This window comes from Oncorhynchus clarkii, chromosome 30 (genome assembly GCF_045791955.1).
Source record: "Oncorhynchus clarkii lewisi isolate Uvic-CL-2024 chromosome 30, UVic_Ocla_1.0, whole genome shotgun sequence".
Classification (NCBI taxonomy): Eukaryota; Metazoa; Chordata; class Actinopteri; order Salmoniformes; family Salmonidae; genus Oncorhynchus; species Oncorhynchus clarkii.
The window spans coordinates 8,174,174-8,187,849 of record NC_092176.1 but is presented as its reverse complement, the minus strand read 5'-3'; the positions used below and the strand labels follow the sequence as shown (position 1 = coordinate 8,187,849).

The 13,676-nt window shown below is 47.9% G+C and overlaps 1 protein-coding gene across 1 annotated transcript in view; it reads left to right on the top strand.

Annotated features, from left to right (window-relative positions):
• Positions 1-13,403, top strand: part of LOC139390077 (solute carrier family 28 member 3-like) — a 28,793-nt gene extending 15,390 nt beyond the window's left edge. Inside the window, exons 13-17 of the mRNA XM_071137204.1 lie at positions 16-213; positions 684-765; positions 1,072-1,170; positions 1,267-1,381; positions 13,050-13,403. Coding sequence (XP_070993305.1) covers positions 16-213; positions 684-765; positions 1,072-1,170; positions 1,267-1,381; positions 13,050-13,164 — 609 coding nt within the window. The 3' untranslated portion in view covers positions 13,165-13,403. The remainder of the gene's footprint in view (positions 1-15; positions 214-683; positions 766-1,071; positions 1,171-1,266; positions 1,382-13,049) is intronic.
• Positions 13,404-13,676: the final 273 nt, after the last annotated feature.

The window sequence follows — 13,676 nt, the reverse complement described above, 5'->3', positions numbered from 1 at the left end:
CTCTCTGATTGACAGATCATCTGCTCGTACGTATTCATGCCTTTCTCCTTCCTGATGGGTGTGGCCTGGGAGGACAGCTTCATGGTGGGTGAGCTGATTGGCTACAAGACCTTCTTCAATGAGTTTGTGGCCTATGAGAGGTTGGCAAAACTCATCAAGAGGAGAGAGGACAGAGGCCCAGAGTACGTGGATGACGTTAAGCAGTACCTATCTGTGAGTGATGTCAGGGGTCACTAAGTGGTAATACGGGCACTGAATTGATATCTGAATTGATATCTGTTTTTTCCTAGATAGACAGATGGACGGACAGACAAACACACACAGACTACTTTCTTTATTCAAGTTTTCAAATATGATTGGTCTACATCAAACTCTCCATAAATGGTGGAAATATTTTTGGACCACTAAATCACTAAATCAGTTCTGATATTATCAAGTCCGATCTGATATTACGAGTGCTCTCTGTATCAAGGATTTATTGTTGCATTTGCTTGTATTTGGTGAAGAAACATTGTGTGCTTCAGTAACAGATACATTTTGTGCATATCATTTATGGTAATTTCACTTTTGCACGTGTAATGTTAATGTTAATGGCTTGTTGCGTATTGCATGGATGACGATTGGCTGTTGCATATTGAATATATATCTAAAGACTTAGACCCAGGTTGTTTTCTGTTCCCCAGGTCCACTCTGAAACCATAGTGACGTATGCTCTATGTGGCTTCGCGAACATCAGCTCTGTGGGTGTGATGATCGGAGGCCTCTGTGAGTCAAGCCACATCTGTCCTATCCTGGATCTCAAATCAACCTCTAGCACCTCGCCCCTGGGCACTCCAAATGCAGTGTGTTTTTGTCCCTATTGATATTATAGTATTGTTGAGACACCACTTTGATTTTGAAAGAATTAGGTTTCATTTGTGAGGTTCTTCAAAGATTTTACTGTATGTTAAACCATTGCAATGTTGTCCTGCTGTAACACGGTCTCTGTTCATTGGAGTGTCGTGGCTGTACTGTGGCAGAATGGTTGATGTAGTGTTTCTTCAAACGTTTTTGTAACGTTACCTGCTATAGCGGCTATGGCCCCAGAGCGGAGGGGTGATATTTCCAGGTGTGCCATCAGAGCTCTTATCTCAGGCACGGTGGCATGCTTCATGGCAGCGTGCATCGCAGGTAAACCCCAAAAACAGTGTGCGTTATAAACTTGTCACCATGCATTATCCTCGGTGGTGACGTCATGGTTGTATGTGTGTTTGTGTGTCTTCCCAGGTATGTTGTATATCCCAGAGCTGCTGTGTGAAGACTTCCTGAAGGAAGAGTTCAACTCCACATTAGTCATTAACAGCACTCAGCTCCTCACCTGCTGTACTGAGCTCTACCACAGGTACAACCAGTGTGCATGTTTGTTGGCGGGGGTAGGGTGACCACCAGATTGTGTGCTACAGTACCGCATTTTGGCCCTTTGTCCCACGTCCCACTACCAAACAATTATGTCCCGCATTTTATCAAATTAAAACAACAAAATGGATATGTCCAGTATTTCAGTCACTGTATTTTTTGCAGTCATGACAACATACAGATGTGGTACTGGTGGGGTTAAACACTTCAATTGTTGTTGAGATCTGATATGTCAATGTCATATCTTTAACCAATGACGTTAATCATATCATTTCGGGCTAAATTCCAGCTGAACTTGGAGGAGAGCAGTTAACAACTTACAAAAAGCTAGCGAAAAGCTAAAAAATTAAGTGAATGGCCATTATTAGACTGAAAGAAAGGCTATAAGTTAATTTCTTCAAACTTCAAAAGCTCTCCGTGCTCATTAGTTGTTCATCATTCAACACAGCCCTATTCGCTGCTACTTCACTCAATTCCGTTTTAGAAGTCTGCCTTAATAATATACCCTAGAGTCGATGTCTGCGGCCCGCAGAAATCTAATTAGCATAATAATGTAAAAAATCCCAGCGAAAAACTATGTACGTTTTTTTTTGTTGCCTTCTCACAAAATCATCTGTAGCATCCGGCCGGTTTGGCCTATCAGTTGATGGCTGTGCCACACTGTCCTTCAAATGTCTCACGAAATCAGCCCGTTGTCCTGCGTTTGGGCCAATGCGGTAGGCCACACCACAAAAACTCTCCTGGTTTGCCAACAGCCACAGAGAGGCCAACACGTGATCCCTCAGGCGTTCTCCTCTGCAGGGAACCAGAGGGTTGAGTTCCTCACACAATATCTGAAAAACAAAGAAATATTGGATTCTGTCATCTTACAGGTTTGCCCTTCACCACTGTTACACAGAGGCAATTAGCAACGATACAGTTGTGTATTGTTCATCATGGGCTTACTGTTCACAATGACTACATTGTGCTTTTACATCATACTTTCACATTTTTACATTTGGATTATTTGCCCTTTGTGGTAACTGTTGCTAGATAAGGGGCTTTCTGAATAATATAAACTCAGCAAAAAAAGACACGTCCTCTCACTGTCTAGGCGTCTCACAGTACGGACATTGCAATTTATTTCCCTGGCCACATCTGCAGTCCTCATGCCTCCTTGCAGCATGCCTAAGGAACATCCACGCAGATGAGCAGGGACCCTGGGCATCTTTTTTTGGTGTTTTTCAGAGTCAGTAGAAAGGCCTCTTTAGTGCCCTACGTTTTCATAACTGTGACCTTAATTGCCTACTGTCAGTGAGCTGTTCGTGTCTTAACAACCATTCCACAGGTGCATGTTCATTAATTGTTTATGGTACTGAGTAAAGGGTCTGAATACATATGTAATATTTTTTATATATTTGCACAAATTTCAAAAACAGTTTTTGCTTCGTCATTACGGGGTATTGTGTGTAGATTGATGAGGAGAAGAAAAAAAAACAATTCAATCAATTTTAGAATAAGGCTGTAACGTAACAAAATGTGGAAAAAGTCAAGGTGTCTGAACACTTTCCAAATGCACTGTCTGCAAATAGGTCCCGTGTTTATGTTTTACACCTCCAGCAGAATAGTTACATTTGTGTGCATGATATTCAGTTTCACTGGCATATAGTACGTTCTATGGATGGTCTTAAACTGCAGTGATTTATGTCTGGGATGATATAAACATGATTGGGAATTCAAACATATCTCTCTATCCATTCATCATCATCAATAGCAATAGCATCTCCTAGGTCTTCCTCACATTTTTGTTTTACTTGTTGTGTCTCATCAGGAAAAGCCTATATCAACCCTTGTTACAGTTTGGAAATCAACTTTAGAGGTTTGTCAGACTGCCTTAAAATAGTTTGAAGCTTCTTGCTTGTCCGGTGTTTGCTGCACAGAGAAAATAAAGTGTTGTATCTACAAAAATTCACCTCAGCTCCATCACTGACTGGTCTTCCCTGGCTGCCTGACCCTGATGAGACTCCTGTCACCTTCAACTCAAGATGGAACTTTGTATCCATTCACGGATTGTTATAATATACTACAAAATGTACCTGAGTGTTACGGTTTTCTTGCGGTGAAAGAGAGGAGGACCAAAATGCAGCGTGGTCATTTTGATACATGTTTAATAAACGAATAAACACGAACAATACAAAAACAATAAACGTAACGTGACGTGAAAACCGAAACAACCTATACTGGTGCAAAGAAACACAGAGACAGGAACAATCACCCACGAAACACTCAAAGAATATGGCTGCCTAAATATTATTCCCAAATAGAAACAACTATAAACACCTGCCTCTGATTGAGAACCACTCCAGACAGCCATAGACTATTCTAGATAACCCTACTATATCACAATCCCAATACCTTCAAAAAAAAACAAGACAAAACACACCACATAATAAACCCATGTCACACCCTGGCCTGACCAAAATAATAAAGAAAACACAAACTAAGACCAGGGTGTGACAGAACCCCCCCCCCCCGGACTCCCGCACACATAAACCCATAGGGGAGGGTCCGGGTGGGCGTCTGTCCACGGTGGCGGCTCCGGCACGGGACGTGGACCCCACTCCAACAAAGTCTTAGTCCCCTTGTATCGCGTCCTTTGATTGGCGACCCTCGCCGCCGACCTTGGCCTAGTAACCCTCACCAAGGACCCCACTGGACTGAGGGGCAGCTCAGGACTGAGGGGCAGCTCGGGACTGAGGGGTAGCTCGGGACTGAGGGGTAGCTCGGCACTGAGGGGAAGCACAGCACTGAGGGGAAGCACAGCACTGAGGGGAAGCTCAGGCAGGTTAATGGAACTGGCAGATCCAGGTTGACTGGTGGTTCTGGCAGATCCTGGCTGACTGGCAGCTCTGGCAGATCCTGGCTGACTGGCAGTTCTGGCAGATCCTGGCTGAATAGCGGATCCTGGCTGACTGGCGGATCTGGCTGATCCTGGCAGACTGGCGGCTCTGGCTGCTCCATGCTGACTGGCGGCTCTGGCTGCTCCATGCGGACTGGCGGCTCTGGCTGCTCCATGCGAACTGGCGGCTCTGGCTGCTCCATGCGGACTGGCATCTCTGGCTGCTCCATGCGGACTGGCATCTCTGGCTGCTCCATGCGGACTGGCATCTCTGGCTGCTCCATGCGGACTGGCATCTCTGGCTGCTCCATGCGGACTGGCAGCTCTGGCTGCTCCGTGCGGACTGGCAGCTCTGGCTGCTCCATGCGGACTGGCAGCTCTGGCTGCTCCATGCAGACTGGCAGCTCTGGCTGCTCCATGCAGACTGGCAGCTCTGGCAGCGCTGAACAGGCGGGAGACTCCGGCAGCGCTGTAGAGGAGGAAGGCTCTTGCAGCGCTAGACAGGCGGGAGACTCCGGCAGCGCTGGAGAGGAGGAAGGCTCTGGCAGCGCTAGACAGGCAGGAGACTCCGGCAGCGCTGGAGAGGAGGAAGGCTCTGGTAGCGCTGGACAGGCGGGAGACTCCGGCAGCGCTGTAGAGGAGGAAGGCTCTGGCAGCGCTAGACAGGCGGGAGACTCCGGCAGCGGTGTAGAGGAGGAAGGCTCTGACAGCGCTGGACAGGTGAAGCGCACTGAAGGCCTGGTGCGTGGTGCTGGCACTGGTGGTACTGGGCCGAGAACACGCACAGGAAGCCTGGTGCAGGGAGCTGCCACCGGAGGGCTGGTGCGTGGAGGTGGTACTGGATAGACCGGACCGTGCAGGCGCACTGGAGCTCTTGAGCACCGAGCCTGCCCAACCTTACCTGGCTCGATGCCCACTCTAGCCCGGCCGATACGAGGAGCTGGTATGTACCGCACCGGGCTATGCACCCGCACTGGAGACACCGTGTGCACCACAGCATAACACGGTGCCTGCCCGATCTCTCTAGCCCCCCGGTAAGCACAGGAAGTTTGCGCAGGTCTCCTACCTGGCGTAGCCATACTCCCTGTGAGCCCTCCCCCCCAATACATTTTTGGGGCTTCCATCCGCGTCGCCGTGCTGCCTCCTCATACCAGCGCCTCTCTGCCTTCGCCGCCTCTTCTTTTGATATTCTCCAGGCTGTGCCCAGGGTCCTTTTCCATCCAATATCTCCTCCCATGTCCAGAAATCCGGAATTCGCTGCTCCTGCCTGTCACCACGCCACTTGGTCCTGTTGTAGTGGGTGATTCTGTTACGGTTTTCTTGTATCTCCTCCTCTGAAGGGGAGGTGTAGCAAGGATCGGACCAAAATGCAGCGTGGTCATTTTGATACATGTTTAATAAACGAATAAACACGAACATTACAAAAACAATAAACGTAATGTGAAAACCGAAACCTATTTTTTTTTTATTTTTTTTTTTTAGAAAAAATAATTTATTACATTCAATACCATTCATTCTTTACAACTCATAATTTTCATTCATACTTCAATAATGGTATTTTAATTTAACTAAACAAAAACCCAAAACAAAACCTCAGGGGAGCATCTTCCCGCCCCGTCATCCGACAAACTACCTTTCCCTATCTCCCCGTCCCTAATCTATCCCTTTACAAATCTAAATGACACCCAGCCCTAAACCCCCCTTCCACCTCTCCCGGGCAGCATGCTGCCCCCACTTCCTCTCCTCCCTCTTCATCCTCCCCCTCAAATCTCCTTCCACCCTCCTCACTATCCCTTCCACCCCCCAATCTCTCCCTGTCTTCACCATGTTCTGCCTGGCTTCCCACAGCCTCCGTTTAAAGAGACTCATGAGAAGCCAGAGCAGAAACCTGTCCCTATCCGTCCCTCTCGCTCTCCCTACACCTCTCGCTAACCTGGCCCACGTCAATACAAAATCCCCCCTTACCAAACCTAACAACACCCGTGCCCTAGCCCATACTACTCCGGCAAAGGCACAGTCCCAAAAGACATGGCGCACAGTCTCCTCCCTGCCACAAGAGGATCTTGGACAGGTGGGGGATTGCACAAAACTATACCAGTACATGATGGAACGTACCGGCAAGCACTTATGGAGGCTCAACCAATTCAGGTCCTTGAGCCTGTTGTCACAATCTGCGCCTGCACTCCCTCCCAGACCACTTTCGAGATGCCCACTACAGGCGCCGGACTCCCTGCCTTTCTGACCTCCTCGTACAGGTGCCTGTGATCTAAACCTACTCGGGCAACTTCAACCTCAGGGTGCGCACGCAGCCACTTGGCCGCATGACCAAAGTGCCACGGCAGCTGTTCCGCCCGAGGACCCGTGTTAGACCACACCACTACGCTTCTCGCCTGATACGAGAAGAACACCCGCAGGAGGTAACCGGACGGGTGTATCACTGGATGAGCAAGCTCCGTTAACAAGAAACAAAAATTGCTTCCAGCTTGAGGGGGAAATGTGGTACCCCCCTACCTCCCTCCCCGATGGGACAGAGCATGCGTGCCCTGGCGACCCACTCGCACCTGCCACTCCACATGAACTGAAACACAAGCCTCACTAGAGGCCTCCTCAGTCAAGCCGGCAATGGGTACGCCAAATACAAAAGAGACGGCAACACATCCACCTTTAGGACCAGGACTTTGCCCATAAAAGACAAATACCTAGCCTTCCACATTGCTAGCTTCCTCTGTACCACTGCGATACGCATGTTCCAGTTTAGCGTCGCTGAGCCGGAGGTCTCAAAATGGACCCAGAAAATCCTCAGGGTCCCCTCACAGAGGCACATCCGTTCTACCGCGCCATCTTCCGAAAAACTTGACGGAAGACTTTGCATGGTTCAGAACTGCTCCCGACGCTCGGGTGAAATCCCCAAAGATGGCAAGGGACCTTGTCAGGCACGAGTCCTTGCACAGCAGTAAGGAAGTGTCGTCGGCGTACTGCGTCATCTTAACACGCAGCCCACCACTTCCAGGGATCAACAAGCCTTCCACCCCTGTGTCTGACCTAATGGCAGCCCCCAGAGGCTCCATGTACAGAACGAAGAGGAGAGCCGAGAGTGGGCACCCCTGCCTGACCCCAGACGAGAGGTCAAAAACGTCACCCAAGTGACTATTTACACTAACTCGGCACCCCGCTCCGACATATAATGTACGAATCCATCCTATGAACTTCTCCCCAAATCCTAATCGACCTAACACTCTGAATAAAAAGGATCTATTCACGCGATCAAAGGCTTTCGCCTGATCTAGCGCTGCTACCATTAAAGGCAGTCCTCTATCTTCAACCCAAGCGATGGAGTCCCTGATTAACTGTAGGTTCCATCTAATAGAGCGGCCCTCTACCCCGCACGTCTGATCCTCATGGATGACGTAGGGAAGGGCTGTGCGCAACCGGTCTGCTAAAACCTTTGCAAGTAGCTTGTAATCTACACACAGCATGGTCAACGGCCGCCAGTTGCCAAGGTCTGTTACTTCCCCCTTCTTATATAAAAGTGACAGCACACCAACAGCCATTGATCCCCCCGGGACCCTCGTCTCAAGGATGGCCTTCAAGACTTCGAGGACCACTGGTCCAAGTATACCCCAAAACTTGAGATAAAACTCAGCCGGCAGCCCATCCATCCCAGGCACCTTCCCTTTCCCCATCCTCCTAAGAGCGCTCTCAACCTCTTCTAGTGAAATCTCCATCACTTCTATAATGTCCTCCGGCAACCACCTGGACAAGTGTTCTAAAAACACTTTCCCTGCTCTACATCTATTTCCCTTTCCTTAAATAAACCTTGGAAATGAACAGTTGTCACCCTGACCATATCCTCTGGTTCTCTAACTATACTACCATTTTCTTCCCTTACACCATGCATTACCTTCCTACTCTGTATGGCCCTAACCGACTTAAAGAACATAGCAGAACAAGTCTCATTGTGTTCTAGAAAGCCACTATGCGCACGCTCCAGGAAAGCTTGAGCCTTCCGCTCCTGCAACTCCCTGAGCTGCGCCTTTAGGGTTGCGGATCTTTCCCAGTCAAACGACCCGCCGAGGTTGCCTGCCTCGTACTCGAGTTCAATTAACCTTTGGATACGATCCACCTCCCTCCTCTCCTCCCTTTTTTTCCTCTTGCAATAACCTATTATAAAAGCCCTAATCCTCACCTTAACTATTTCCCACCACTCTAACATCCCCTCGCACATGGACCGGAGGCCTTCAAGCCTCCAAAAGAAACCAAAAAACCCGTCAACAAAAGCCTGCTCCTCCAGCACATCCCGATCTAACTTCCAGTACCCCCTACCAAAGAGGCAGACTGGCGACCCCACCTGCAGGAGCACCCCGTCGTGATCCGAAAAGAAAACAGGCAACAGCCGCCCAGACAACTTACCCCCCCAAAAAAACTCCCTCTGGAGTTGCGCCATGTAGGACCGGCCATTTTCGGAGTAGTGTGCAGACCACCATCAACCAGACCATGGCAAGCCATTAGCCCTGTGATGGCGCCTACACTGCTATCCCCCCCTATTCCTAAATCTGTATTAAAATCCTCCCCTATCACTAATTTCCTATTTGTGACACACAGGGGCACCAGACAGTACACCATCTCCCTCCTGTCTGTCATACACCACCACTAATCTAAATTTACAATCCCTTATCGTGACATCCACCCCTATAACCCTCCCCTGCATCACCACAAAAGAACCCGCCACTTTTACCTTCCTGTGCCCACACAAAATCCCTACCCCCGATGAGTGCACCCCCCCAATACCCCAAACCGACTCCCCTTTGTCCCACTCCTTCTTAAACCTACTAACATCCCCTCCATCCCTCAGGTGAACCTCTTGTAAAAAACAAAAATCAAACCCCACACCCTCCAAATAACTAAAAACCGCCCTCCTCTTAACAAAATCCCTTAAACCCCTTACATTTAAACTAACAAAAGTAAAATTAGACCCCATGAAAGAATAAAAAAAAACATGTAATACACTCAAATACTAAACCCAGACAGAAAAAAACAAAAACAGGAGACTCACCCGATGCTCCCCTGCTCCATATCTACCGGTGATAACACCATCCGTACACCCGACGTCCCCCCCCTCTTCCTCCATCTCACCAACCCAGGATGCAGGAATAGTGTTTGGCTCCGGGGTGCCCTCCACCCTGGGTCTACCCCCACACTCCTCCCCCAACCCAGCGCTGCAGCTGTTTTGGAAAAAAATAGGGGAGGCTGAGTCCCCAAACAAAAAACTCCCCACCTCCTCCTGCACCCAGTCCTGAGACTTGTTAGGTGTGTCCCCACCCAACAGAAGTTGAGGGCCTGGGGAAACCAGCAACAACCCAGAGGTTTCTCCCACCCCCATCACTCTCTTGACCATCCCCTCCCTCTCACTGTCGGCCAATCGCACCCTCCTCTTCATTCTCTTCTTTGGTGATGGCGACAGTGGAAAGATACCACCCTCCCCCCCGCCAGTTCCTCCACCATACCCCTCATCTCTTCCACCAGGGCACTTTCCCCCCACTCCACTTGCTCTTCCACCATCTCCACCACTCCTCCCTCGCTTTCTTCTTGCTCATGCTCCTCCACTCGCTTGCCTTCTTCCGCCGCTTTTCCTGGTTCTCCTACTCCCGTGCCTTCCGTTTCCTTCTCTCTTCCATCCGCCACTTCTTGCTCCTCCTCCTTCCTTGCGACCCTCCCCTCTGGACCTGTACTCTGGTCATGAGGCATTCTTCCTTCCCCTCCTCTTCTTCCCCCATCCCCCGCTCCTGCTCCCCCCCAGCCACAGACGCGTATGACCTCTGACAAGCCGGGCACCCCCGCCACAGGTGTGTTAACGAGCCACACCCGTGGCACGCCTTAGGCTCGTCACAATCCTTCGCCTCGTGCTCCCCAGATCCACAAAATCTGCATTTTCTTGCGCTGTACGAGGCGAAGATGTGGCCATAGGCCATACAGCGCCTGCAAAATGGAGGCTGACGTGCATAAAACAACGTCCCCCTGTCAGCCCCCAGGGAGAACATAGCAGGAGGATGGAGGTAGCCACCATGTCCCTTTGGGTCCTCCCTGAGGAGGGCCTGGAAGCCTCTCCTCCCATTCCAAAACCCAAGGGGGTCTTTAAGGTGCCTTGCTGAGGAGACGTTATCCATGTATCTCCCCAGAAAGGCCCTCACCTCTTCGTCCTTAACGTATGGGTTGTAAATGTTGACAGTTACAACCCTAAAGTTGTTCCTCGCCAGGCTTGTTATTTCATAGTGGCTCATCGGCCTCTCACCTCCCACTGCTCTTGCCCTTCTCAGGATATCATCGTGTTTCTCCTCTGTATGTAGTGCCACGTCGTATGGACCCTCCAACGAGTTGCCTTGGAAACAAAACACGTCCTTCACCGTCAGCTTTAGAATCCCCATCAATATTGTCCTTCCAAAAGTTTCCCGTCCTAAAGGCTCCAACTCCTTTTCCTTCCAAGCAAACCGAATCGTGTTGGCCAGCCCAATCCCAGGGACCGACCGTGTTGATGTATTTTGCACCATCTCCGCAAGGAGAATGGCGCACCCGGCTCACATTCTCTTCTCTTCCAAAACAAGGAAAAAAGAAAAAACCAAAGTGACTGAGTCTATCTGGTGCAAACAAACACAAAGACAGGAACAATCACCCACAAAACACTCAAAGAATATGGCTGCCTAAATATGGTTCCCAATCAGAGACAACGATAAACACCTGCCTCTGATTGAGAACCACTCCAGACAGCCATAGACTATTCTAGATAACCCTACTATATCACAATCCCAATACCTACAAAAAAAACAAGACAAAACACACCACATAATAAACCCATGTCACACCCTGGCCTGACCAAAATAATAAAGAAAACACAAAATACTAAGACCAAGCGTGACACTGAGCTCTGTAGAGTGGTCATCCCTGGCAGTCTGACCCTGCAGGGACACCATCTCATCCTGCTAAGACATGTGCACCATGACAGTGACGCCTGTAGAGCTGTTTATACTGTGTCTGTGTGAAATGTAGGGAATTAGCTAGGGAAACTGACAGATCACTAACGTTACATTGCTATACTGACTAATAAAAACTCACATTGAGCTGAAAAAAACAACAGAAAACATCAGTCTTCAGTCAATTGGCTGCTGATTTCATTGTTTGATTCAGGTCTCGTGTGATTGAGGCAAAAATAATAGCTTAAGTTAGTGAGCTAGCTAGCTAACCTTAGCTAACTTTTGACTAGCTCTGCTAACTAATGGTACCATGATACATAATCAAATGTACTTCTGTTGAAACAGGACAAAACAAAGACTACAAAACATTTCCATACACACAACAGCTGATAGATACTGCTACCTGACAAATACCAAGAGGCTAGCTAGAGCTGAACTGGCTGTGGTTGCTACTAACTAGCTGCTAGTAGTTAATTCACATCAGTCGAGATGGTATGAAACATTAACTAACGTAGTATGTCAGTTACAGTACAAGCTGTACTTTTCTGTCAAACAGCAGTTACCTTGCCAGCTAGATTGATCAACTAAAGAGTAGCCAGTTTCTGCTCTGCTTGCTTTACAAATCAGAGAAAAAGCGCAACACGGACAGCAGCTGCCTCTGTTCATCTCTCCTGTGCTTTCCTATATGCCAGCCATTCATATAGCATGTCTACATACTCCGTGGTGTCTGTCCGGTCCTAAATCCAGATGGCTGAAGGCGGAAAACAGCCTACTTGACTGCTCTTAGGCGTCCACATGGTCCTAAAGCACATCGGAGTCATGTTTTGTATCACAGCGCAATTATAAAACTGGGGGGGGGGGCTTATTGCAATTTCTGAATGTGCGGGGGGGTAATGTCCCCCCGACCCCAGTGAAAGTTGCGCCCCTGGATAGCTAGCTACATCATTTGAGATAAACTTTATTTAGGCTACTTTAATCAAAACACAGAGGCTGTTTTGACATGCAAATTACCTGAAAGGTTCCTCGGCTCATCCGAAAATTTAACAGAAAGGGGATAACTTCCTGCACATAACACTCGACTCTGTGTCACGTCATGACTATAGAAAGCCTTTGTTTTCTATGGCAGAGTAGGTCAGGGCGTGACTAGGGGTTAAGTCTAGTTTAATTTTTCTATGTGGGGTTCTAGTTTGTTTTTTCTATGTTGGTGTTTTAGTATGATTCCCAATTAGAGGTAGCTGGCTATCATTGTCTCTAATTGGGGATCATACTTAAGTAGCATTTTGTCCACCTGTGTGTTATGGGATATTGTTTGAGTTATTGCACGTAGCATCTCTGTAGTCACGGTTCGTTGTTAGTTTATTGTTTATTTGTTTTTTGTCTTTGTTAAGTTTCACTTTATCATTAAAATAATGTGGAACTCAACATACCTTGGTCCGATATTTATGCTAAGAAACATGACACTCTGCCAATCAGCTGCTCACTTTTCGTTGTCGATACACCCACTATAATCTGTAGCCACTCTGTGACATCCGGACGGGATCGGGATCTAAAAAATCATCCAATATTGTGGAAGCTGCCACAAGGTCAATTCAGAAAGTGTAGCTAAAACTAATGGAATGGAATGTTCGTGTTAAATAAAAGGAGGGCTGCAAGGTGCAAAAGGGCATGTGCTGTATGTATGTGTGTCCATGTACTATCAACCTTGCTAAACCACTGTGTGTGTGTGTGTGTGTGTGTCCATGTACTATCAACCTTGCTAAACCACTGTGTGTGTGTGTGTGTGTGTGTGTGTGTGTGTGTGTGTATCCCAGTGTGCTAGTTAGCCCTTCTAACATGACTCTGGAAGGAAGATTCAGTATGGCTTCTCTCAATGGCTGTTGCACCATCCTGTCCTCCCCACTCTTCAACTGCAGCCTGGTCCCCTGAGAGGCAGGAGGAGGACAGAGAAAAGAATGGAGAGCAGAGGATGGACAGAAAAGGATGGAAAGAGGAGCATGGCGAATGGAAGCACCCTGACCTCTTTCTTGTCACAAGTCAAGTGTAAAGATCCTGATACAGTTTAAGTTGTCCATTTTGAGAACGTTTGTAATGAAATTACATGACATTTACAATGACATTTTTTTTTCTAAATGGCAAGATATTAAAGATATTTCAGAGCATTGAAAGTGTGTTTCATATTGATGTCATTAGAGTGCTGCTATTTTTAGATGAATTATTTGTAATACTATATTTTATTCATTCATTCCTGAGACCTATATAGCTTGTGACCACATGGTGGCACTACAGCAATCTCTTTTGGTATACATGTGTGTTTTTGGACCAAGTCAGCTGACCAGGGGTCAGTCTGTCTGTTTGTTCCCCATGGACAGGCTTTGTACCCATGTATTCTAATTCCTAATATGGTTCTACTATTGAAATTCTCCAGAAAACAATTAGTT